The sequence below is a fragment of the Pipistrellus hanaki genome (assembly GCF_964339955.1).
Source record: "Pipistrellus hanaki genome assembly, chromosome: 8".
Taxonomy (NCBI): Eukaryota; Metazoa; Chordata; class Mammalia; order Chiroptera; family Vespertilionidae; genus Pipistrellus; species Pipistrellus hanaki.
Window position 1 is genome coordinate 55,615,873 of NC_140510.1, and position 22,363 is coordinate 55,638,235.

Genomic DNA, 22,363 nt, shown 5'->3' on the forward strand with positions numbered 1-22,363 from the left:
ACGCAATGGAATATTTTATTAGTTTTTTTATTTTATTAGTTTTTTAACAATTGTATCCTCAATGTCATTGAGTTCTTTTTGTTTTGTTTTGTTTTTTAGTTCTTTGAGCCTTAAAATTGCACATTAAAAGTGTGAATTAAAAAGTTGTTCCTATGTAAAGTCTGTGTGGACATGGCATTTGAAGTGTTCCAGAACCCCACAAAGCATTTGGGAGGATAGAAGAATCCTTCTGCAGGTAAAATCAGGTAAAAGCTGAGCGAGGGAGGAACTGGTTTCCACCTTGGGAACAACCCAGTCACATGGGCCTGGCGGCCCCCAATTCAGTGCCCTGTGAGCTGAGACCCTGAGTAAGCGATTGAGGGGAAAGACAGGAGGGCCCTGAGGACTCCGGGTGGGGAGGCCCGAGTCCTGAGGGACGGGCAGGGCTGGGAATGGGGGGACCTGGGCCTGGCCACCTGGAAAGGGCTTGACAAGGGCCGGAGGGGTGGGTGCACAGGCAGACTGACCGCTCTGCAAACACGTACAGAGTGGCTGTGATTGTAGCAAAGACCAGGTTTCCTTTCCTATTTCCATGATAGCAACAATCCTATGTAATAAAATCCTAATATGCAAATTGACTGAATGGCAGAAGGACAGGTCGCTATGATGTGCACTGACCACCGGGGGGCGGATGTTCAATGCAGGAGCTGCCCCCTGGTGGTCAGTGTGTTCCACAGGGGGAGCACCGCTCAGCCAGAAGCTGGGCTCACAGCTGGTGAGTGTAGCGGTGGTGGCAGTGGCAGGAGCCTCTCCTGCCTCCACTGCAGATGGGTGGTAAGGACCGAGGGATCCTGGACTGCAAGAAGGCACAGGCCAGGCTGAGGGACTCCCCCCGAGTGTACAAAATTTTGTGCACCGGTCCTCTAGTCAATTATAAATACTAGGATTTCATCTTCCTGATAAAAATGCCACCTTCCATGAAGGGGGCAATCACTTCCTAGGGGGAGTGTGGGCACAGCCAAAGTGTCTCCACTTCAACCTGGGCCACTGGGCAGCAGTGACAGCGATAGGCCCATTCAGATGTGTGTGTCCCGGGCCTTTGTGCTCGGGGGACCCGCTCCACACTGACCCACGTACAGAGAGGGAGCTGCCGCCCACTGACTCTGTAGGGAAGGCTTCCTGTGAGGTGGCCTCGACACTAGGCCTGGCCCTCCAGCCGGGCCACGGCCTGCTTCAGGTCCTGCACCACGAGGTCCACCTCGGCCCGGGTGGTGCTGCGGCCCACGCTCAGCCGGAGCGCGTTCCTGGCCACGTCGAAGGGGATGCCACAGCTCAGCAGCACCGGGGACGGCCTGGAGGGGCGAGAGGCCAGCATTAGCTGTCACAGAGAAAAGACAGGGAAGGCCCTGGCCCCTGTGCTCTTGGCCAGCTCCCCACCCCCTCTGCAGGCATCCCCCGGCCACCGGACTTCCCAGGCCAGCTCCAAAGCCTCCCTGGTTCTCCAGACCCCGGGCCTCCTGTGCCGGAAAGTCCCGCACAGTCAGTCCTCTGGCTCTCCCAGCACAGAGCCTCAGCCTCCAGTCCTAACACGCAGGGGTTTCCAGGGCTCGGAGACATGCAGACAGAGAGACAGGTGCATGCGCGCGCGCACGCGCACACACACACACACACACACACACACACACACACACGGTGGAGTGTTTTGCATCCAGTGTTTGAGGCTGTGGCGTACCAAGTGTTTGGGTTTTCACAGCACACAGCACAAGGCTTTTTGCACATGGGTCCAGCCTATATGTTATGAATGGAGCCACTTCTGAAGCTGGGTGTGTGCAGCTTGTGGGGATCCTCAAATCCCCGAGCAGGCTCTGCCTTCACAGGCCACCTACAGGCCAGGGGCTCAACAGCAAGGCAGCGTGGGCTGCTGGACTTCAGCACCTGAAACCCCAGGATCCAGGCCATCGTGTACGGGCCAGGCAGCAGGGGATTTCATCACCTCTGTCACTCAGCTTAGGGCCGATCTGCGGCTGACCCTGTCACCGCTGAGAGGAGGACTGTGCTGGGCAGTGACAGCACAGCTCTTCCTGGCTGGGAGACCTCACTTCTGTTACAGGAGGCACCGCCACAGGGTTCCGCCTCCACCCACAGGGCAGTGGACACCTGCCTCCACGCTCTCCCCCTCCCACCCACTCAGGGGCCACACGGGACACCTGTGCCTCCTGAGCTGTGCTGTCAGCCCCTCCTCGTCCCCTCCACCCCACCTCTGTGGCTGTTAAGATTGCCGACTGCAACTGCCATCTTGACCTCTCTGTCTCAGTTTCCTCAGCTTAGAAATGGGCTACTCAGATCATCCCGAGCATCATGGTGAGCATTCCCTGAGCGACGGCTCCTGAAAGCTCGGTGAGGGACATGCCCATGGGACCTTTTCTGGATCCGGGTGACCTGCCCTCGCTGCTCCTGACCTGAAGTCTGGTTGCCACACCGGGCTCCTGGGCCTAATGCCTGCCCCTCCCCACCCCTGCCAGATGTGAGAGCTGCTGGTCCGGAGGTCCAGAGGCCTGCACAGGGTCACTTTCGATGTCCCCACCGGGCGGCACAGCTCTGGGCTGCGTCCTGGAGAGCACTCACCAGTCCCCCTGGTCCGAGTGGCACGCGGCCCCCACGCTGGCCAGCAACGTCCTGCACTGAGCCAGCACCGAGCGGCCTGAGGAGAGAGCACAGCCCCCTGAGGCGGAGAGTCCTGGGGGGCCCCTCCCTGTGCCCCCCGCCCACCCAGCAGAGTGAGAGAAACCACAGGGGGCTGGGAGCAGGCTTCCTCTCCCTGGCTGTGGAGAAGCAGGCACTGTTCTGCTCACAAAACTGTCCTCAGAAATGTCGTTTCCCACCACTGTCTAGTAAGGGTGGAATTCTGATTAGCGGCCACACTTAGTAAGTGTTGTCCTGGCAGTAAGTTAGACTTTTCTAAAGGCAGGACACTAGGCAGCTGCCCTCGTGAAGCCAGAGGCCTCCCTCTTCTTCCAGGCGGAGACGACAACAGTAACAAGCATCTCGGCCCCGTTCACATTAACACAGGCTGTCAGTGACACAGAGTCTGCCCCGGGAAGAGGGAAAGGACAGGAACTTGGGTTCCCACAGTGACCACGCCTGGAGACGCAGCCACACGCCCATCTGCCCGGTTCCGCTGAGAAGGCAGCGCAGCCCAGGGCCTCAGAAAGGCAGCCGCGATGCTGCCCGTCCTCCGTCACCCAGGACGAAGCAGCGAGTGTGCCCTGAGCTGCGGCTCACTCCACCTCCCAGTGAAACACGGCAGGTCACCCCTGGACTGGCCCAGGACTCCGGACAGCTCTCTTCCCTGATGGGAGCAGTGTCTCAGCAACCGGGAAACCCCTAGATTTGCACTCTTCCCTCCTCACAGCCAGTTTTCAGTTGATCTACTTTCCCTAACTTTCATAAAATATATTGTAAGATTTGCTGGAAATAAGGATCAACTAGCCCTACCAGTTTGGCTCAGTGGATAGAGCGCCGGCTTGCAGACTGAGGGGTCCCGGATTTGATTCCGGTCAAGGGCACATCCCCAGTAGGGGGTGTGCAGGAGGCAGATGATCAATGTTTCTCTCTCATTGATGTTTCTAACTCTCTATCCCTCTCCCTTCCTCTCTGTAAAAAAAAATCAATAAAATATATTTAAAAAGAAGGGAAAAAAAGGATTAACTAGCCTAAAACGTAGTTCATTTTATCTCCTTCCTGAACCGCTTTCAGCTGGGCGGGAGGACCGCTGAGCACGCCCTCCTCCTGGGCCTGGGCGCCGAGCAGTGGGAGAGGCAGGCCTGCAACAGCCCAGGCCACCTGGGACAGGGCAGCCGCTGGGCCTTAGCAGGCGACCCACAGCCCCGCCCAGCCCGCCCCACGCCCGGAGACCAGGAGACCGTCATCACCTTGGAGCTGGGGTCCCCGGAAGGAGAAGTTACAGGTGTTGGGGAGCCGCTCAGTCCCCGGAAACTGGCTGTTCAGGTGGATTTTCTTCTTACCGAATTCAGCCTGAAGATGGATGAAATGTCCAGTTGGTCCGTGAGGGCTCCAAAGTCCCGCCCCGCCCTCTCCCCTCCCCCTCCCGCCCATTTTCTTCACCTTCAGACTTTCCTGGGAAACAAAACCTCAACCTCAACACATGAACTAATTCCCACTGGGAAGCACCTATCTAGACTGGCTGTGGAAGCAAAGCCAACAAGGAGATGAGATCCTGACACACGAATCTACACTGATCACTAAGGCACCGTCTCTGGTGCATCTCTGTCTGGAGTCTGGAAAGCAACCCACTGCTGGGGTCGCTCTCTGGGTTCTGACTCTGGCTCCTGTCTCATGCCCAGCTGGCTGAGTCCCCGCCCTCAGTGCCCACTGGCAGAAGGAGATGAGGCCCCAAAGACACCCGTTCCCCTGGGGCTGACGGGGCGCTCACCACCAGCCTCTCCTCCAGGTAGTCGCGCACGTCCCTCATGTGGGCCTCGTAAGCCTCGCAGTTCTCTGCCACCAGCTCAGCAGCCTAGGGACACGGAGGGCGTCCACGTGTTGTAAAGCCAAGGACCACAAAGCTTCACGGAGCAGGGGCGGCAATTCCTGGTGACTGACTGGCGGTTGAGCTAAGTGCCTGGAGTGTCACTGCACTAGGTCCACAGGAATGTACTTGACCAGGCATCTCCTGAAACTGCCACGTATCAGAGCTGCCACAGCCCATAAGGGCAGGAAGAATGTCAGCCCTTGCCAAAACCGGTTTGGCTCAGTGGATAGAGCGTCGGTCTGTGGACTGAAAGGTCCCAGGTTTGATTCCGGTCAAGGGTATGTACCTTGGTTGCGGGCATATCCCCAGCAGGGAGTATGCAAGAGGCAGCTGATAGATGATTCTCTCATGGATGTTTCTAACTCTCTATCCCTCTCCCTTTGTCTCTGAAAAAATTCAATAAAATATTAAAAAAAAAAAAAAAAAAAAGGATGTCAGCCCTCAAAGCACGTCCTACTGTTCCAGGGACGGAGGGATGGACGGACACACACACGGGGACAGGTGGGCGCTTCACACTGCCTGGGTGGATGATCTGCAGGGACACGGGCACGCAGGGGAGGGGTGTGGCGATGGCACGCAGAGTCGGGAAGGGGCAGCCACCGAGGTGAGTGGGACCTGAGCCTAAATCACAGGACAAAGGATTCTGGGAAGGGGATCCGACCTGCACGGTCACCCACCATTCCGTGTGTGGAGAAGGGAAGAGGCTGGCAGGTGTCAGCAAAGGATGGGGATGACCTGGTTAGGTGGCGGTGGCCATGGAAACCGACAAGAGGCAGATCCTCACTATTACTGTGGAGACAGACAGACAGACCTGGCTGCTACGTCAAGCATGGGAATAAGAGCAAGGTCAAGGGCACCTCCTAGATTCCAGAAGTGAGGGCGTGGATGGTGGGCGGCCCCACAGGGAGAGGGGGATGATGGAGGGGAGAGTGGGATACATCGTGGACCCTTGGAATTCCCCTGGTGACAGGAGTACCTTTTGTTCTAATGAGGCCTCACTGGGTGGCTGCTGAGTGGGGGACTGGTTGCCAAAAGTCCAGGCCATCTCAGGAGCCTGGGATTTTCAGCCCCACCCCCATTCTCCAGAGAGGACTGGCTGGATATGGAATTAAGGACCCATTGAAACCCATAAAAACCCAAGTACAGGGTAGAGGGAGCTTCAGGGTGGATCGATACGTGGGGCTCTGGGGGTGGCACCCAGAGCGTGGCAGCCCCGGCCTTCCTCTGCATCTCTTCCACAGGGAGGTTCCCCTGCATCACATCCTTTTATGAGACCAGGGATCTGAGTTCTGTGAGCCCCTCAGCAAATTAATTGAATGGTGGGGGGCTAAGGGGACCTCCAATTTTAGCCCGTCACTCAGAAGCCCGGGTGACAACCTGGACTTGGGACTAGAGTCTAAAGTGTGGGATCTCTTGGGACAGCTGCCTCCAGGCGGCGTCAGAACTGAGTCACACTCGGGACAGCCAGCGGGGTCACAGAGAACCGCTGGGTCCGAGCGCGGTGAGTATGGCAGCCGCGAGAGAAAGGCTGTTTCCCACCACCTGCCCAGGGTCACAGGCTTACCTTCCCGAGGCCGGCGATCATCGGGGTGTTCTCCGTCCTGTAAGACAGGGAGTCAATCCTATTTGTATGCAAACCAACTGACAGATGTCCCAGGAAGGAATCCCATTTATGTACAAGACAAAAATCACACCAACACCCTTTCTACACATGTGCCACACAGGCCCCCAGCCCTCCTGCAGTCTACTGTCTGCCCAGTGGCAGCTGGCAGGCCCCCCTTTCCCCTCCCGGTCCTCGATGACAGATCTGCCCGGACCAGGGACACCACCCTCCCGCTGCAGACCCTCAGCCGCCTCTTTGGTCCCCACTACAACGGGCGGGGTCAGAGAGCTCTCCCTCCCTGTTCCGTCCACAGGCCCAGCAGTGCCTCTCCACCATGGACGGATGAACCGTCACTAGAGGTTTGGGGCAGAGAAGGCACTGCCAAGTCCTAGGCCCGGGCAATTTTTTCCGTTTTTTGTTTCCCCGCAAAGTGTCAGCTTTGTATTTTACATAAGTCCAGGCTCTGTTCTGAGGTCATGCTGGGTAAGGTGTGGGATGGGTGGGATGGGAGAGAGAAATCAATGTGAGAGAGACACATTGATTGGGGGTAGGGGTCAAACCTGAAAGCCAAATACATGCCCTTGACTGGGAATTGAACCTGCAACCCTTAAGCGTGTGGTTGATGCTCCAACCACTGAGCAATGCTGGCCAGGGTACAGACCAACACTTTAAAACACTTAAAGACACAGAGATGTCCTTCATCTCCAAAAACCTGTGGGTCTGTGAGTGCTGAGTGGGGGCTCGGAGGGAGAGCCGGGCTGGCTCAGCAGTGAGGGGCTGTGCGGTCCATGTGTGGCCGGAGACAGAGAGAGCCAGCCCTGGGGGCACACCCCAGCCAGCAGCCAGAGCCTCGTTAACCTCCACCTTACCCTGGCCTGAAATTCCGTTCTTGTCCGCCTCCGAACAGCATGGGGTGCAGAGGGGTCAGTTCCCCGAGCCCTCGGACGTACAGGGCTCCAATCCTGGGGCCATAGAACTGAAAGGAGAAGGCAGTCGTTATAAGCAAGGAGCTTCCCAGGATGAAAACTGATCGCTGAGGCACAGAGACACTGCACCGTGCGGGCCGGCCCACAGCTGTGCCTGGTCACTGCCCCGCACATGCTGGAGTCACGGGAGCCTTCGGAAGGCGGGCAGGCTGGACGAGGGCTGTGTCTGGGTGTGAGTCCACATTTTCACACAGAAATCCCACAAGGGCTTTAGGTGCCGCGATGCCAGGCCAGTCGCTTGGCCTCTGGAGCCCAGCAAGCCCTGAGCTGCAGAACCAAGCACCAGAGGCCCAGGCCCCCTGCACTGCCAAGGTCTTCACGTGAACCAGCCCTCTCTCCACCTTAAAGCTGCGCCACAGAACTAAACCCTTACATTCAGGAGCCCCACTTTAAACCCCGTGAGAGAAAGCAGCACTTTCCTGAAGCCCGCATCTCCGTCCTCGCGGGAGGGCTGAGCGGACTGCCACTCCCTGCTGCAGGGCACACACACCACCTGGCTAGCCCACCTGCGTCTACCTCCCCTGACCCTTAGTGCCCTCCCACTGCTTTCCTGGCTGCCCCCTCCCGCCCCTATGGGTTGGGTGCCCCATTATCCCAGCTATGGCACTCGTCACATGACACACTAGCTGTCGCTGGCCCCCTTCTGTAAGCTCCTCCGAGCAGGGAGTTGCTGTCACTGGATCCCAGGGTCCAGCTCTCAGTGGGCCCGCAGGTGCCCGAGGTGACAGGTGATGGTAAACGGCGAGCATCCAGTCATGGAGCCATGTTCCCCTGGGAGGGAAGCAGGCCTCTGGGTGCGCACCTTGTGCCCCACGATCGTCAGGAAGTCCACGCCCAGGTCCTCCACGTCCACGCGCCTCTTCCCCAGGGCCTGCGCGGCATCCGTGTGCAGGAGAACGGCAGGCAGCCCGGAAGCCGCCCGCTCCTGGTTCAGGGCTTTAACTTGCCGGCTGATCTCAGGGATGGGCTGAAGAGGGAAAAATCAAGGGTTGGTATGTTGCTTGGATTTGATGAAAACCGAATGAAAGAAGGAGACACTAATTGGGACAGACCAAAAACACTACAGAATTAAAAGCCAGAGGAAGAGTTTGGCTCAGTGGATAGAGCATCGACCTGCGGACTGAAGGGTCCCAGGTTCGATTCCAGTCAAGGGCATGTACCTTGGTTGTGGGCACATCCCCAGTAGGGAGTGTGCAGGAGGCAGCTGATCACTGATTCTCTCTCATTGATGTTTCTAACTTTGTATCCCTCTCCCTTCCTCTCTGTAAAAATCAATAAAGTACATTTAAAAAAATTAAAATTAAAAAACATAAAAGAAGAGGAAGAGGCCCAGCTGAGAGGATGGACATACTGGCAGGGCTGACCACCCCCTTCCCACCGGGTCTGCGAAAAAGGAAAGAGCGACTCGCCATGACGACGCCGGTCTCGTTATTCGCCAGCATGATGGTCACCAGGCATGTGGCCGGGCGGACGGCCACCAGGACGTCGTCAGCCTCCGCCTGCCCGTTCACCGTGGACACAGGGACGAAGGTGACCTCTGAGCATGGAACAAAGTACCGAGGTGAGGACCCTCCTTGACGATTCACTTAAGACACAGCTCCACAAACGCATTTTCCACGATTACAAACGTAATTTATTGTAAACATTCTGAAAACTACAAAAAAGGAATTGCCATCCCACCAGAAATGATCGACTTGAATGCTTCTTTAATGAAGCCTCAGCTGGTGGGTTCACTTTGTGGAACGCTCTCCTTTCTGCATCTCAGGGGCCCACGAACTTGACCTCCACACACCCGGCGCTGAGCCAGTGCTCGTTCCCGGCACTCACTGCACAGGGAAAACAGTGGGGTGACTAAATAGAGGGTTTGGGTTCAAAAGCAAACACAAACATGAACACACCTGGGAACACTTAGTAGTTGGTGCCTTGGCTTCCCGGGTGAGAGCTCGGGTAGTGGAGACAAGCGCGAGGAAGCCTCAGACACCGCCCGCCCCTGCAGCCAAGACAGTAAACCAATCAAGGCTGCACACAGCGGAGCGAGGGCCCAACACAGGCAAGGATGATCACAGAAGAGGACAGTAGACCCCACACATTCCATGTTATAAGCTCTTACTTAAGGCTGCTCTTCCAGACGTGGTGTCTTTGCTAAAGCAGACCGACCAGGCCTCAGGTAGAGGAGCACTGATCTGGGAATCTGGGAAGTGATTTCCCCACCCATGTCAGAAAAAAGGATCAGAGACCCTTGGCATTCACCGAGGGGACAATAGGAGGCGTTTATAGCACTGCCCCAGGGCTATGGTAACTCATCTGTTCTCTCTCAGAATGTAGCTAGAAGGAACCTGGGCCATCTGGACATTGAGAACATAATACTGATTAAAAACAAAACAAAACAAAAGACAAACACACCCTTTTGCCCCTCAAGGTCCCTCAGAAACAAGAGAACAGATCTATTTCTAAGAGGTGTACCCTATAGATAAGGGAAGCTGAGGAATCCTCAGAAAGAGTGGCATTTGATTAATAGAAATAGGATAAGCAAACTCAGAACATTAATGTCTGAATAGATCCGGTGGCCATCCAAGTTCAGGGTGCACAGTGTGGAGAGCAGGGTGGGGCTGATGACCGAGGCAGGCAGAGGACTGGTTCTGGTGTCTGAACACCCCTGCCTTGCACCCAGCAAGTGGGTGGCATCACATGCCCAAGCCAGAAGGGGCAGGCCCAGGGGCTCCAGGACAGGGAGGGCCCAGGAGAAGGGGAAGAACTCACACATCCGCTGCAGGATACGGACAAGAGGCAAAGGGAGGGCAGCCTGGCCAGAACTGTCTTTTCATGAAGAAGATGCTCAATATCAATAGCCACAGGGAAATGCAAGTCAAACCCACAATGAGATTCCACTTCACATCCACTAAGATGGCTATAATCTATAATAATAAAAGCACAATATGCTAATTAGACCATACAGCCTCCCAGACGTCCTTCCATCCTTCCAGATGAAGCTGGGGCTGCGAGGGAAGCCCGGGTCCCGGGTGCCTGCTGGCAGCCGGAGGGGAGCCAAGGTCCCAGGTGCGGGAGGGAAGCTGGTACTAGAAGCCGGGGAAAGGAAGGTCTACTCTTGCACAAATTTTGTGCACCGGGCCTCTCGTAAATAATAAAGCCCTTGCTGGTGTGGCTTAGTTGGTTGGGCATGGTCCCATACGCTGAAAGGTTGCCAGTTTGATTCCTGGTGAGGGCACATGCCTAGGTTGTGGGCTCGATCCTCAGTAGGGGGTGTGCGGGAGGCAGCCAATTGATATTTTGCTCTCACATCTATATTCCTCTCTGTCTCTCCCTCTCCCTTCCTCTCGCTAAAAAATAAATATATAAAAAAATAATACAGACATTAATAAATGTTGGTGAGGATATAGAGAAACTGAAACCCTTATGACTACTGGTGGGAATGCAAAATGGTGCAGGTACTTTGGAAACAAAGGTTAAGGCTAAACACCGTTAGCAAAGACCCAGCTAACCCACTCCTAGGTATAAAACCAAGAGAATGAAAAGGTGCCCACAAACACACAAATACACTTACAGACAAATGCTCGTACTGGCATTATCATAATGACAAATGCTCTTTAACTGATGAATGGATGAATAAAATGAGAATATTATTCACATGAAATGAGATTTACTCATCCACATAAAGAAATTAAGTGCTGGCACAAGTTACAGTATGGATGAACCTGAAAACATTATGCTGAGAGAAGCCAGGCACAAAAGATCATGCATTATTACATGATTCCATTTCTATGGAAGTCCAGATCAGGGAGCCTAATGGCCTCTGCAGCATGTAAATGACATCTCCAGAAAGCTGATTTATAAAGAAAGCAATTGGCCTGGCTGTCGTGGCTCAGTGGTTGAGCATCGGCCTACGAACCAGGGGGTCACAGTTCAATTCCCCTGTCGGGGCACATGAAGGGGTTTCGGGCTCAATCCCAGTGTGGGGCGTGCAGGAGGCAGCCGATCAATGATTCTCTCTCATCATTGGTGTTTCTATCTCTCTCCCTCTCCTTTCCTCTCTGAAAGCAACCAATATATATTTATTTAAAGAAAGCAATTGGGAGAGGTGGAAGGGGTGTGAAACGGTCAAAGTCATCGTTTTATATGGGGGTGGGAGTATCAGCAAACAGATGCTTGAGCTGAAGCGGAGATTACGTTTGTAAGTGATTATGTATTAAGTTGGAAGTAGTTAAAATGAAATGTGAACCATAAGAGAAACTCCAGGTGGGCTTGAGTAGGACAGGACTGGGGGCCACTTTACTTTGTACTTGATACCTTTCTATAACGTTTCCATTGTTTCTATCATGAGTATGTTTATACTTTGTAAACGTTTCTGTAACTTTAACTAAGAGGGAAAAGGCAACAGGAACTGATAACACTGTATACTAAGTTGCCTTTCCCGTGTAAGACAGAAAAGAGGCAGCAGGGATGTGAGCAACTGCAACCTAATAGGAAGGTTAGAGCTGAGCTTCCTTCCTCTCCCCCCTTCATGAGACTGGTGCACTCAGGCAAGAGCAGAAAGACCAGGAGGCGGAAAACCTTTCCAGTCTTCACACAGGAAAACCAACACCTGGCCTACCCCAGCAGTTCTGTTACAGCCCTTCATCTCTGCGATAAAACTGCTTTCCCAGGTCCGCCTTCAGGTCCCAGGCAGATTCAGTAGGAAAGCTGACGACCAGAAGGAATAATTTATGTAAAGGAGACTTAACCATGGCTGTCTTGGGCGGGGGCTGGGGAGGCTCTTACAGTTTCAAGTCAGTGGTCTTAACCTGGAATCTCAGGAAAAGTGAAAGAAGGACCGGATCCTCCTGTGTGACGATGTCAGGGCCATCGTCACTCAGGTAAGCCCGACTCCTCCCTCGGGCCGCCGGGCACTGCTCTGGGGGAGGCCGGCCAACCTGCCCAGCCTCCCCAAGAGCCCCTGATGCTGACCCCCTGAAGGGGATGCCTATTTGATTCTTCTTCCTATTAGGAGTAGAAGCCAAAATTTAATTATTAAAATCAAACAATGAAAAGCACCATTTAGCATTTTATAGGCATTATAGAGATGCCATTTAAATATTGTATACAAGAGCCCGAAACATCATCTGCACACACCTGGTTGCCACTTTTTTAAGAGAAAACCTCATGGCATCTACTGACACCCAGGGGGCAGCCAGGAGGGTCAGGCTGTGTCCCCTACATGAGGACAGCCAGGAAGCCCGAGCGCAGGAGGGCGATGGCTCACCCTGTCCCCGGGGCCCCCCCACCGGATCAGCCAGGTGGTCGGCAGCGCCGTCCCTGCTGCAGTCTCGGCAGGCACTCACCGGCCACTCGCTCCTCCACCAGGTGCTCCAGAGGCAGGCGGATGGAGTCGTGCTCCACAGTGCAGGTGATGATATGGGGGGTGGCCCCCTCCGCTGGGCTGGGCCGCTTGGCTGTGTCCCCCCTGGAGGTGTGGATGGTTTGGAACTGCCTCACCACCGAGTGGATCACCAAATTATTGGACTGCAGAGACATGCAAACAGCCACTGACAGAAACTGCCCCGAGGGGAGAGTGGGGACAGCAACCTCTCCCATTGGGACTTCCTCGTGGCTAACATCTAAGACAGAAAGAAAAAGCCAATTCCTGAACTGTGCCCTTTGAAAGGCCCAACGGCAAAGACCTGAAGGTTTCAAACTTTCAAAAACCTCAGAACTAATTTCTGGTCAGTTATACCTGCTTTGCATGATGATGTCTGCATAAGCAACTTATGCACTTTTAAAACTTAAAAATCTTGCCGGAACCGGTTTGGCTCAGTGGATAGAACGTCAGCATGCGGACTAGAAGATTCTGGTCAAGGGCATGTACCTTGGTTGCGGGCACATCCCCGGTGGGGGCTGTGCAGGAGGCAGCTGGTCGATGTTTCTCTCTCATCAATGTTTCTAGCTCTCTATCCCTCTCCCTTCCTCTCTGTAAAAAAAATCAATAAAATATATTTTAAAAAAACAAACTTAAAAATCCGTCAAAAAACACTACCTTTCCCAGGCCCGTTGCTGGTGGAGCCCCTCTACTCAGGGCGCTCTGGCAGCTCCATCAGCAAAGTCTGACTCAGAGTCTATCAGGGACTTGGTCCGACGGCTGCCCTTGCACAGAAGCAAGGTGACGGACGTAGGAGACTACTGACTGCAGCGCTGTAACAGGGAACGCCTGGAGAGCTCTTCCATGCGTATCAGTGACGGGGCTTGTTAAATAAATGATGCAACATTATTCAGCGGAGCACGAGCAGATGTAAAAACACCAAGGGGCGCTCTGTGGCTGACACCAAAAGAGCGCACACTTGCTAAATGTAGAGGCAGCTGACGTTACACACAGTGTCCCACACCCTTCACAGAAAGGCGAGGTGTATACACATTTGCTTGTATGTGCACCAAGATCCCTGAGCAGGTACAGAAGGAAGGAGAAAAGACGATATAAACCCACACGTCTATTGGCATTTTACCCACAGGTTACCTCTGGAGGACACGAAGCTAACAGCGTCGGTCTCCTAGAGAAAGAAGTGGACAACAGGGGAGTGTGGTGGGCTTGTGCCCTGACCGGGAATCGAACGGGTAACCTCCTGGTTCACAGGCTGATGTTCAACCACTGAGCTACACCAGCCAGGCACCCTTCTGTTTCTTGTTAAAACTAAACCAGAAATCCCATAAAGGCAGGATTCCTGGTTGGGGCACATGCCCAGGTTGCGGGCTTGATTCCCAGTCGGAAGCAGCTGATGGATGATTTTCTCTCATCACTGATGTTTCTTTCTTTTTCTTTTCTTTTTCTTTTTTTTTTTTTAAATATATTTTATTGATTTTATACAGAGAGGAAGGGAGAGAGATAGAGAGTTAGAAACATCGATGAGAGAGAGTCATCGATCAGCTGCCTCTTGCATACCCCCTACTGGGGATATGCCCGCAACCAAGGTACATGCCCTTGACCGGAATCGAACCCAGGACCCTTCAGTCCCCAAGCCGACGCTCTATCCATTGAGCCAAACCGGTCCCGGCTCATCACTGATGTTTCTATCTCTCTCTCCCTCTCTCTAAAATCAATAATAAATAAATAAATAAATAAACAAACAAGCCAAAAAACTACAGCTGAAAGGATGAGACTTTAGAAACCTTACCTCAGTGCCCCCGGAAGTGAAGATGATGTCTTGGGCCTTCCCGCCTATCATTTTCGCAAGGTTCTCCCGAGCTGCATCGATAATATCCTTGGCCTTCCTACCTTGAGGGACCAAAATGGACATTCATTAATGTCACTTCATCAAGTGCAATTGACACGTTTAAAGAATGACTAGCCACGAAGGAGCGAGAGGTCTGAGTGGGTAATTCTAACAGGAAACATGGCCCGCCGGCGTAATCACAGTAACACCTAGAAGTAACCCGGGGCAAGGGCCGCAGTGAGGTATTAGTGACTCAGGGACCAGAGCTGAGATCCCCGGAAGCTAGTGAGGGCCAGGAACAAATCTGGGGGAAGCCTGGAGGGGAAGGTCCCTGCTCAAGCTTTTCGCCTCACAGGGTGCTGGAGGACAGGGAGGCTGTGGCCATCGCTTTGCCTCCCGCTCTTCCCGACAGGAGAATGAAAGAACGGGAAAGCCTAAGGCCACGCTGCAAAACAACAAAAACAAGCAGAACTGGAACTCATCACCCCTCAGCACCAAGTCCAATGCCCTGCCTCCCCGCGCAGGCCCCCCGGTAACGAGGAGGTCCCTGCCTCAGGGCAGCACCTGCTTTCACACAGGGGCACGCAGCCCAGCCGCCTCCCAGGCTCACTGGCTCCAGGAAACCAGGACCAAACGTCAGGAGGCACGGAAAGGAAGGCTCCAGGAGGGGAATTCTAAAAACCGCAATGGCCATGCTTACTTAAGTAGCCTACGGCCAGCAGTCTCCAAACTTTTTTGACTATTCAGTCCTATTGGGAAGAACAAACAAATAAAACTTGAACAGATATAGTGTCCCTCAAAATGAGATCCCATAAAGGCAGTGTTTATTAAAATAATTTCATTTTCAAAATTGTCCTAACAGCTGGGTTAATGCTGTCTCTTCTCTGCTCAGAACCCTCCAGGCACTCGCCATCTCCGTCAGGTGGGAGCCAGGCCCACCCGCCTACACCCGCCTGTCACCCGTTTCTCCCTGTAGCTGCAGTGCGTCCTGTTCGCCTCCGTGCGAATGCCTAAACCTCAGAGGTCCGGCCACAGAGGCAGTGCCCTCCTCCCCACCCAGCAGGGCCCGGCATCCTGTCTCTCAGGCCCCACAGCCTGTTCACCTAACACACACATTTGTCGGCTCCCGGTCTGCCCCCTCACTAGAACGGAAGCCTCGTGAGGGCAGGGACTTTGTGCTGTTGCTGCTGTACCCACCAGGCACAGAGCAAGCGCAGGTGAAGCACGCTGGACGAACGACTCCGTTAAAAAGCTCACAGAAGTCTCATTTTGTGTGTCGTGGAGCAGGACTTGGGTCCTTGGAGGTGAGTCCAGGTCTCTAACATGAGGCCAGGCCGGCCTCAATACTGTCAGAAGATGCCACTGGACAGGCCCGGGGGAACTGCCAACCCCATAATAAAGTCATTCTGTCATAAAGGTGGTTTTCCTTTATGTTTATGAATTCCTACTGAATACCAACAGAAAGTGAACTGTGATGCATTTTTTTAGTTGTGGCTCTTAATTTGTGGAAACAAGGACTGAGAATCCACTGACGACCTTCATGGGGCCAAGAACATTATTTCTCCTGGAGGGGTTGTTCCCAAACTTCTTCATATTAATTGCTTTTTATTGGCATTTAACTGTTCTCCATATTCTCACATTTAGTGTATCATAAAGCTCAATTTTACTAGAGGAAATATTAGGGACAAGGAAATGTATAGTTTAGCCAGAAACATGCACCAAATAAACCAACAAATATGCTAACGATGACTAGTACCAGCTTTTAAAAATGCTTTTCGTTATCAAGTTGCTATGGAATTACAAAAGTAAATGGATAAGAAAGTCCACTATAGCCTGTGAAATTGTACCCAGATATTACAAAATCCCAGGACAGTAGTCGGTTTGAATGTTATCTTCGGTCACTGTAACCCAGTTAAGATAGTTTATCTTTATTATCCCCAATAAACATTAGATCAGAAGGGTACGATTTTGCTCACCAGCTGAAAAACATCATGTAACTCTGCTGTGGAACTAGTGATTTTAAGTTGTTTTCCAAAACCTCCAATTTAATGCTCTACATCAGTGATTTTCAACCAGTGTGCTGCAAGAATTTTTAAAAATGTGCAATACATGACTATTTAACCAGGGGTATTGACCTCTTTCCGTTAGATTGTCAAATAAAAAAATGACAACAGCCAACACACAGTAGCAAACTGGGGGAATGCCTATCTTGAACCATAAATATATAGGTCATATAATAGAGATGCATCTTATTGGTCACAACACATATAAAGGTTTCAGCTGATTGGTTAATTCTTGGTACCAGAAATCCTTATACACAAGTATAGGCATCTGATTTTTTAACAAGTCACTTTGGAGTAAAAAGGGTAAGTAATTACTATTATTATTATTGTAAACCAATCAAAATTATACCTATTTTTTAATCAGATGGGCAAAAAATGCATTTTTTGGTGTGCCACAGAATTTTAATAATTAGTTTAGATGTGCCATTAGATGAAAAGGGTTGAAAAGCATTACTCTACATTAAAATGAGAGTAAATGAGAAATAAGAATATTTATAATTAAAGAATTTAAAAGTGATTTTCTTTTCTTTTTTTAAAAGGCCAGGATTATATTCGATCCTGATGATTTAAAAATTTTATTTTGCAAACTTTATAAGGATCAACAGAGACAGATACGTTACAGGGCTCGAGGCACTGCTATAACTCTTAAGACATCCTGTTCATCTTGGAAAGGGAGACAGGAATGTATGTTAAAGATTAAAAACTATGGTACAACAAGAGTCAACATACCAAGTTGGACTTCTCGAAGAAAAAAAAAACTTGCCAAGAATGAAGCTAGACTTGCAGTGCACAGAAAATCTATTCAAAACCAAGCGCTCCGCGTGGTGTCGTTTCCCTGATGCCTCTGCCGCCTATCTGCCATCTGTGCGCATCTCCTAGAATTACCTGCCGGGTAAGGGCTGCTGGGATTTCCCCAGGCTTCCCGCATGGCCTCGGTCACGGCCTGGACAACCTCTGGCTCCAGGGGGGTGGTTGCGTTGTAGTCCATGTAAACCCTCCTGGAGGAAAGAAAGGCGATGGGAGTGGGATTACAGGTGCACCAGGTCTATCACATCACAGGAGCTAATAAATAATAAAGCAAGGGCAGCGAGCCCTCAGCCTACACGCGTTCCCCCCTGAGAAGGACTGGTGGTCCGGTCCGCGGCCTGGACCGCCCACCAGCCGCTGTAAGGGTCAGGCCCATGCTGGCCTGGGGAGCGGTGCGTCCCAAAGGCCCCTTCTTCCCCGCTTGCTCTGATAGCTTCACCAGTTCTCTGTGAAGGCTGAGGCCGGGGTGAGCCCTGCACCCATTCTTCCCACTCTCTCCCTCTTCGTCTCCCTCAGGGGGCAGGTCGACCCTGGGGCAGGCCTGCTGCTCTCCCCCTTGAACTTGCGGGTTTCTTTGCCTTCTAGAATGACCATTGCTCCCCGACTTATTCTTTCTGATCTTTGCTCTAATTTGACCTTCTGGTGAGGCTCTCGGCAGCCCCCCACCCCCTCCTTCCCAGCAGTTTCTCCCTAGACCTGTCCCTTGATTCCTGTCTGCATCAATGGAGAGTAATAGGATGTCAGCTGCAAGGGCTCTGCCAGTTCCTCTCACTGCTTGGAGGCCAGCACCGAGAACAATGGCTGGGACACAGCAGGGGCTCCGTTCATAAGATCACAAAGTAAAATGTCACAGGAAGGGCATGTTCTCAGAAAGATCCTCATCAGTAGAATTTACCTGTGTTTCTTCTTACTCATATCAAAAACCTTCAGAAATTTTCCTAACTATATACATTAGGTAACCAGCCTGATAGTAGAAATTATTTTACCTGATTTTTAAGTCAATAACAGTGTTTAAACCAAGCCACATGAAGATTCAAACATAGTTACTAACCATGGCTATTAGACAGTTACTTTGTTTTTGTTTTTAGGAAATCATCTTAATCTATGTAAGCATAATTCATGCCCAAACTTATTCAATTCTGTCAGAGGTTTGGCCCTTCATGACATTTGTCCTTTTCTTCATGAGCTCTGCACTATGTGAAAAAAAAGTAACCCATCTTTTATGGGTTCAGTTAACATAAACAATCTAATTCTGTGATCCCTCCTTAATAAAGTACAATATTTAATCAATGTTTTATCATCTAGAATTGTCAAACTGTTCATGAAAACTAAGAGCACCTTATAAAACAATGAAGCTATTTTATGTAACATGCAATAGGTAGTTGTCATGAAGCAAAGCTTAAATATTTAATCTTCTGAAACTCTAATGTATTTCCATTAAGCCTTTTAATATATAATTTTATAAATATATTTTACCATCATGGAAGCCAATTATATACTTAGTTCTCTTTATACATAATTCAAAATTTTAAGAGGGTGTAAGCTATAATTCAGATACAATTTAGCCATAACACCATACCAAGACTTTATAATCAGGAAAGAGATGTTTAACATTATTGCTTAGTCTTATAGTTATTTTTAACCTAATTCATACATCTAAAGTCTTATTTGTAATTTTTCCTATACTCTTAAATAATACTGTTTGGCAAGTAACATAGATACTGATATAATTTTTTATTTCAATTAGTTGCAAACAAATTCCAATTTGTTAATCAATGCATATATTCCTTTTTAACTACTTACTACATCTCAGAATTAATCCTACAGAAAGTAACTGCTCTGAATGCAAAAACACTGCAAAGCATTTTTTCCTTAAAGATTTTTAAGGAAAATCTATAGGAACACAGACTCATGAAAAAACTAATTAAAAATTTGATATTCCATTTTGCCTTACTAACTGTGAAACAATAGAAAGAGATGTGAACAAATGTTACTTTATATTTCTCTGCTTATCATAATATTATACTAAGAACTACTATAACTATGCATGAGCTAATTTCCAGCTTCTTCAAGTATGGGACACACTACACTTCTATTAGTGAGGAGAAACGAATAATCAATTTTAGGTAACTCAAAAGAAAAATAGGTGGCACAAAAAGATAAAGAGACTTTGGCTTTTTAAATATATCTATATATTTTTATTGATTTCAGAGAGGAAGGGAGAGGGAAACATCAATGATGAGAAAGAATCAATGATCAGCTGCCTCCTGCATGCCCGCCATTGGGGATCAAGCCGGAAACTTGGGCATTTGCCCTGATTGGGAATCGAAGCCAACTTCCTGGTTCACTGGTCAACACTCAATCACGGAGCGACCTTGGCCCGGCAGGAGGCAGAGACTTTTAATTCCAAATTTGTTATACCGTAGATTTGTCGGGGGTTGGCCTCTTATGGGTTCTGCTAGTTTAGGGGCTTGAATGATGTTCTCCTGGAATTTGAGTATCAATTCAGACAGTTCTTTCTTCTCAGTAGTCTTAAAGTTTGACTGGCTAAGGTGGCTTTTCATAATTATGTCTACTATTTGTAAAGCCTACAATGCTTAGAAAAAAATCAGTTGTTCTCTTACAACAAGACCAAGTCCTTAACACATCCTGAGAGACTGGAACACCTGGATGGTGTGTGGGAGCATGGTCAGGACTGGTCTCGACATCGCAACCCTGGCTGTAGCACAACCAGGCTGTTTCTTTTCCCACCGACACAAGTCAGGCCCAAACCCAGAGACAGCAAAACGCAGCATTTACAACTCCTAGTAAACCGCTGGTCTGACAGCCTGGTTTTGTTTTTGTTTTTAACCATGAATGTTTTAATGCAGCATCTTGTCTAAAAATTGTTCAGAGTTTCCTGATAGGTACAGGGCACCGGGGCTTTGGGCAGTTTGACCAGCCATCCTTGGATGTTCCAGTTTTAGGACACTCCCAGTCCTGCTGTGATGTAAAGCTGCCAGCGCCCCAGCTTGGCTCTCACTTCCTATAAGTAAGTGACCCAGAGCCCCTCAAGCTACTAGTGTCAGCTGAGTGACTGTGGCTTTTCAACCTGCTGCTTGGCTCATTTATGGCTTGAATTTCAGAGGAACACTTTGCAGGTTACTCTGCTCCATTACCTGCTACTTCCTTAAAGTGCTATCAATAGTATGGACAAGGTAAACTCTGTTTAAACAGGCAAAAAGGCACCCTGAATCTCCCCTCCACTCGGTCTCCCTAGGGCAGCAGTCCCCAACCACTGGTGGTCCGTGAGGTCCGAAAGGCTGGCCCCCGCTGTCCTAGCGGACATCTTCCCAGCTCCCATTCGTTCTCTCCCAACTAGAGTAGAATGACTAATGAAAGAGCTGGTCTGATTTATTCTTCATATTCAGGTAAAGAGGATTACCCAAAACAAAAAGTATTTAACACATAACTGAATAGGAGGGCCAAGATTCACAAACAAGAAAATGCCACTTTCACCCTCACCCCCACAGACCGACGCGCTACTCTCCCTGAGTTCATCCCTACTTCCCCAGGTGCTCAGGCCAGTGGCGGGGGAGGCATCCTTCTTATCCCTCCTCTCCAACACCAATGCATCAGCGGGTCTAGCGGATTTTGTCTCAGTTCATTCGCTTCTGCCATCACTTCTTCCCTCCTAGGTCATTATAGAGACCCAGTCGCTTTCCTTGCTTCCTTCCCTGCCCCACCCCCATTCCTATTCTCCACAAGGCAGCCAGGATACAATAAAATTAAATTGCATCACTCCCGGGCTCAAACCTCCAAGCTCCGCCACACCTTTAGAATAAATACGTCCCAAAGTGCTTCCTGGGCTCTGAGGCGCCGCCGGGCCACGCGCCGCCGACTGCTCCGACGCGCTCCCGCCGGCCCCGGCCAGGCTCGTTGGTGCGCTCGGGGCCTTTAACCTGCCGTTCCCTCTCCCCGCGCGGAGCGTGCCCGGACCGGCGCGGCGGGCTCCCGGGCCCTCCCCACACCACGCCTCGCATCAGCTCGCCCTCCAGCTCTCATCCCTAACCCAGGCTTCCCCCGTGGCCAGCCGGCCAGCACTGCAACCCCGCGTGGGGCTCCTCCCCGCAGGTGACCATCACCCCCCTCTCCCCGCTTCTGACCTCCCTGGGCGGGACAGGCCAACCCCTAGCACCGCGGCGCCTGGAGAACTTCCCGGGGGAGGGAGCCGGCGATTTCCCTCGCCTTCCCCCTCACAGCGCGCACCTCTCCGGCGGGCTCTTCTCTTCGCTGCCGCCGGGCCGACTCGCCACACGCCCCCGTGCATGCCTGCTCGGTGCCGCGGCCGCCTCCATCCCGATCCCGCCGCGACCCGGCTCCCGCTCACCGGGCCCAGGCGCAGCCCACACCCCCCAGCCACTGAAGCCCGAACTGTCAGCTCTGGGCTTCGCGAGGGGAAACGGGACCGCGAGGCCGGGGCGCGTCCCGATTGGCTGAGCTGCGTACGCCGGGCCCACACTGCGGCGGCTGGGAGAGGATGAAACACTGATTGGCTGCGCGCGGTCAGGTGACGGCCCTGGGGCGGGGCGCCGTCCCGTCACGGAGGGCGTGGTCCCGGTAGCTAACTCCTGGCGGGAACTCCCGCGAGTCCCAGTCTCACTTGTCGCGGGTTGGGGGCGTCTCTCCGGCTTCTCACCCTCCAGGCCCCTTCGCGAGTCCGCCGAATCAGCGAGGCGGCGCCCGACACCAGGGCGGCGTGTGCGGGGTGAGGATTGCACACACGGCACGCGGGGTTCGGAGTAGGGCCGGGTGCGGAGGCCGGCGGGCCACGCTTCTGCATCCTCGTGCCCGGGATCTCCTAAAACATGCGTCCACGGACCCAGCCGCAGGTTCCTCTGCAGAGTGGAATTAGGGCTCCTTCAACTGCGTATGGACTCGAGGGTCCGGAGTATAGGCGAGAAATGAGCACTGAGCAGTGGGCGTGGAGACGCAGGGAAGGTGGATTCAAGGTAGGTTCAGGCCGGGACAGGAAAGGGGGGAGAGCTGGATGTGGGGCAGGAGGGAGGGCGGAGGCCAGGGGTAACGAAGTGACTCAGAAGACAGCGCCTTCATCTGGACAGGAATGAAACCTGTTTTGGATGAGTTGTTGGACAGTCAAGTGGAAATGCCAACATTCGTGGACCCAGTAAACCATG

General features: G+C 51.8%; 1 protein-coding gene across 2 annotated transcripts; it reads right to left on the reverse strand.

Annotated features, from left to right (window-relative positions):
• Positions 1–11: 11 nt before the first annotated feature.
• Positions 12–21,648, reverse strand: SCLY (selenocysteine lyase). 2 transcript variants are annotated; one of them, XM_084892772.1, is made up of 12 exons: positions 21,435–21,648; positions 17,265–17,377; positions 14,278–14,378; positions 12,457–12,637; positions 8,530–8,657; positions 7,923–8,087; positions 7,004–7,110; positions 6,096–6,132; positions 4,433–4,516; positions 3,912–4,014; positions 2,605–2,680; positions 12–1,331 (listed from the first exon to the last, which is right to left on the reverse strand). In XM_084892772.1, the coding sequence occupies exons 1-12, from the start codon at positions 21,521–21,523 to the stop codon at positions 1,178–1,180; spliced, it is 1,338 nt and encodes a 445-aa protein (XP_084748898.1). In that variant the 5' UTR covers positions 21,524–21,648; the 3' UTR covers positions 12–1,177. The 2 variants fall into 2 exon arrangements, with proteins under 2 accessions (XP_084748898.1, XP_084748899.1); XM_084892773.1 differs by lacking the exon at positions 21,435–21,648 and adding an exon at positions 21,000–21,134.
• Positions 21,649–22,363: the final 715 nt, after the last annotated feature.

What these genes read in the sequence shown, in the direction of transcription:
- SCLY (XM_084892772.1), bottom strand. Translation starts at nt 21,523, where the DNA reads ATGGAGGCGGCCGCGGCACCGAGCAGGCATGCACGGGGGCGTGTGGCG. An exon ending in CAGCAGCCCTTACCCGGCAG is followed by an intron (nt 14,379 to 17,264) that starts GTAATTCTAGGA and finishes TGGTCCCTCAAG; the next exon opens with GTAGGAAGGCCAAGGATATT. An exon ending in CCGGGGACCCCAGCTCCAAG is followed by an intron (nt 2,681 to 3,911) that starts GTGATGACGGTC and finishes CTCTCTCCTCAG; the next exon opens with GCCGCTCGGTGCTGGCTCAG.